Source organism: Penaeus monodon, chromosome 12, assembly GCF_015228065.2.
Source record: "Penaeus monodon isolate SGIC_2016 chromosome 12, NSTDA_Pmon_1, whole genome shotgun sequence".
NCBI lineage: Eukaryota > Metazoa > Arthropoda > Malacostraca > Decapoda > Penaeidae > Penaeus > Penaeus monodon.
The window spans coordinates 4,342,907-4,345,406 of NC_051397.1; the positions used below are offsets into that span (position 1 = coordinate 4,342,907).

The following is a 2,500-nucleotide window of genomic DNA, read 5'->3' on the forward strand; positions in this document are numbered from 1 at the left end:
GGATCAGCCGCTCTTTGATATCTAAATCTCTCTGTTTTTAGCTAATTCATCAATATATTCTTTTTAATAAGAAAAAAAATCGTGGGTCTCGTTCAGTAGGCTTATAATGGTCTTTTTTTATTATTATTATTCTTATCCTACTTAATAAAAAAAAAAAAAAAATGTTTACCACGAGAGTTGAATACCAAATATCCTCCGTCACGGCGTTTGGTGTCGATAAGGGCGGTGATCCTATTGTCATAGCAGGTAATCTTGATCCATGGAGGCTGATGCAGGAAGTGTTAAAAATGCTGGATGGTTTACTAAAGGATTTTGACCCACGGTCGAAAACAACGTAATGATGATTAAAAAAAAATGAATAAAAAAAAAAAAGAATGAAAAACATGATTATTAGCATCATTCTTTTAATGGTATCTAAGAACTAGGTTCATGTTTTTATCTTTATTTTTTACCCCACATATACTCAAGTGATAACCGACATTTTATTTTTTGTTTCACACCATCTATTCTGAGACAAGTCGTAATTTCCACTTCATAATGTCTTTCTCCTGTACACGAATGTTAAATATTCACGATGCTCCTCTCTTTAAAGTTCTTTTTTTTATTGTAGGCAGTCTATTAAAATGAAAATAAGAAAACACCCAGAGAAAACAAAGCACCATAGTATTTCCATTACAGCGGCCCTCTAGCGGCGCGCTGAGAAAACTACCTTACGTAGAGTTCACTGGATTTTTTATTATTATTATTATTTATGTATTTTTATTATTTTTTTTTTAAGAATCTTTAATGGTTAGTTTATGACATCCTCCAGAGGCCTAAGTCCGGGCCCCCGTCAGCTACACCGGCCTGGGGTGGCGGTTATGAGGTAAGACAGGTTTAGGTTACGCGCACACCAGTCAAAAGCTTTTCCTAGCCTCGCACAAAGACACTTTTCGAGTTCACAGTCAGTCAGGTTCTTCAACACACGGGTCAGCACGACTATCACTGGTGGCTTCCGCGGAAACCTCTCGAGGGTTCGGTTTTGTGATTATTAATTGTTTTTTCGCATTATTATTATTTTTTTTTTCCAGATACATTTTGTCCAGGAAGACCGGCGCGCCAGCACTGGGAGGTCCAACACAAACTTTACATTTGTCTATACTTTATATATCGTGGGCGCTGCCATGACTTCACGTTGCTAAACTTAGTCTGTATACTTGACATTATACACGCACAACGCGATCATGGTGCACACGCACACATGTACACGCACAGACATACACCCGCAAACAGCTGCTGTCGGTCCGCTCTTTGGTATACGCTCTACTAACAAGTAGTTTACGGACTATTTACACGTGCAATATACAACACAGTGTCGACCATGACACACCGTGCTTCCGGAGCTTTGTGCACGTCTTGGGGTCGCCCACGAATATTTATTTGCACTGGTAGCATTTTGATTGGCGAGAGAGGCCCGGTGACCCGCCCGGGCCCTCCTGGCCTTCCGCGGCCCGCCCTCCGGCTGACCTGGCCTCCCGTCTGCCCCGCGGCCCGGGTCACGGCCGCCGGCCCATCGCGAGGGAGCAGCGGCGGGAGGGGGAGGGCTAGAGGGGGCTGGAGGAGCAGACGGATCCACCGCTCAGGGCGTTGACGGCCACGAGGTGGGTGTGCAGGTGAGCGGAGGCGGCCCTGGGGGCCCGCCCTCACTTGTCAGAGAGTTTCAGGGGGTCCGGTAAGTCCGGACGCCGGTCCAAGCCGTTCACCATCTTTTCGATCGATTTGAGTTCCGACGCGACGTTCGCTGCGTGGGCGGCGGAGCGGCGGACGCCCTCCTCCAGGCGCGAGCCCGCCTTGGGGCTCACGGCCTGGAAAGCCGAGGAGCCGCCGAGGGGCGCCTCTCCGATCAGCGAGGACGAGAGCGTGGGCGTGATGCATGAGGACGACAACGACGAGGAGAGCGACGAGGACAGCATGGACGAGAGGGAGGCGGCCGTGGACGAGGGCAGGTAGGGCGTGAAGCGAGGCGGCTTGAGGCGGTCGGGCAGCAGCGGCGAGGGCGCGGCCGGCGAGGACGACGTGGGCGGCGCGGCGCTGAGGGAGCCGCTTGCGGTGCCGCTGCCGCCGCCGGACGAGACCGCGAGGCCGGCCAGCCCTTGGTAGTTGTGGGAGCCCAGGAGGTGGTGGCCGGCGCCCGCCAGCAGGTTGTGCGCCAGCAGGAGGTTGTGGGCCACGGGGAGGGAGGTCGGCGGAGTGAGAGGGGAGGAGCCGTGGGGCGGCGCCCCTGCGCCCGTGCCTAGCAGAGGTAGCTGTAAGCCGTGGGGGTTGAGGCCGGAGTTGGAGGCCCCGGGCAGCATGAGGCCGTGGAGGCCCGCCAGGCTCTGCGCTGCGCCGGGGTACAGCCCGTGGGGGTACAGGTACGGCAGGAGGTGCGGCGGCTGGAAGGGGGGACCCACGCTGATGTTGGGCGTGGGCTCCGCGCCCCCCGAGCCCGAGGGCTCGTCCTTCTCCGGCGCCGCCTTCT

At 53.5% G+C, this 2,500-nt stretch overlaps 1 protein-coding gene across 1 annotated transcript in view; it reads right to left on the reverse strand.

Annotated features, from left to right (window-relative positions):
* LOC119579211 (optomotor-blind protein-like) overlaps positions 1-2,500 on the reverse strand; it is a 3,414-nt gene that overhangs the window by 303 nt on the left and 611 nt on the right. The window contains exon 2 of the mRNA XM_037926907.1: positions 1-2,500. This exon is cut by the window's left edge and continues 303 nt beyond it; it is cut by the window's right edge and continues 135 nt beyond it. Coding sequence (XP_037782835.1) covers positions 1,683-2,500 — 818 coding nt within the window. The 3' untranslated portion in view covers positions 1-1,682.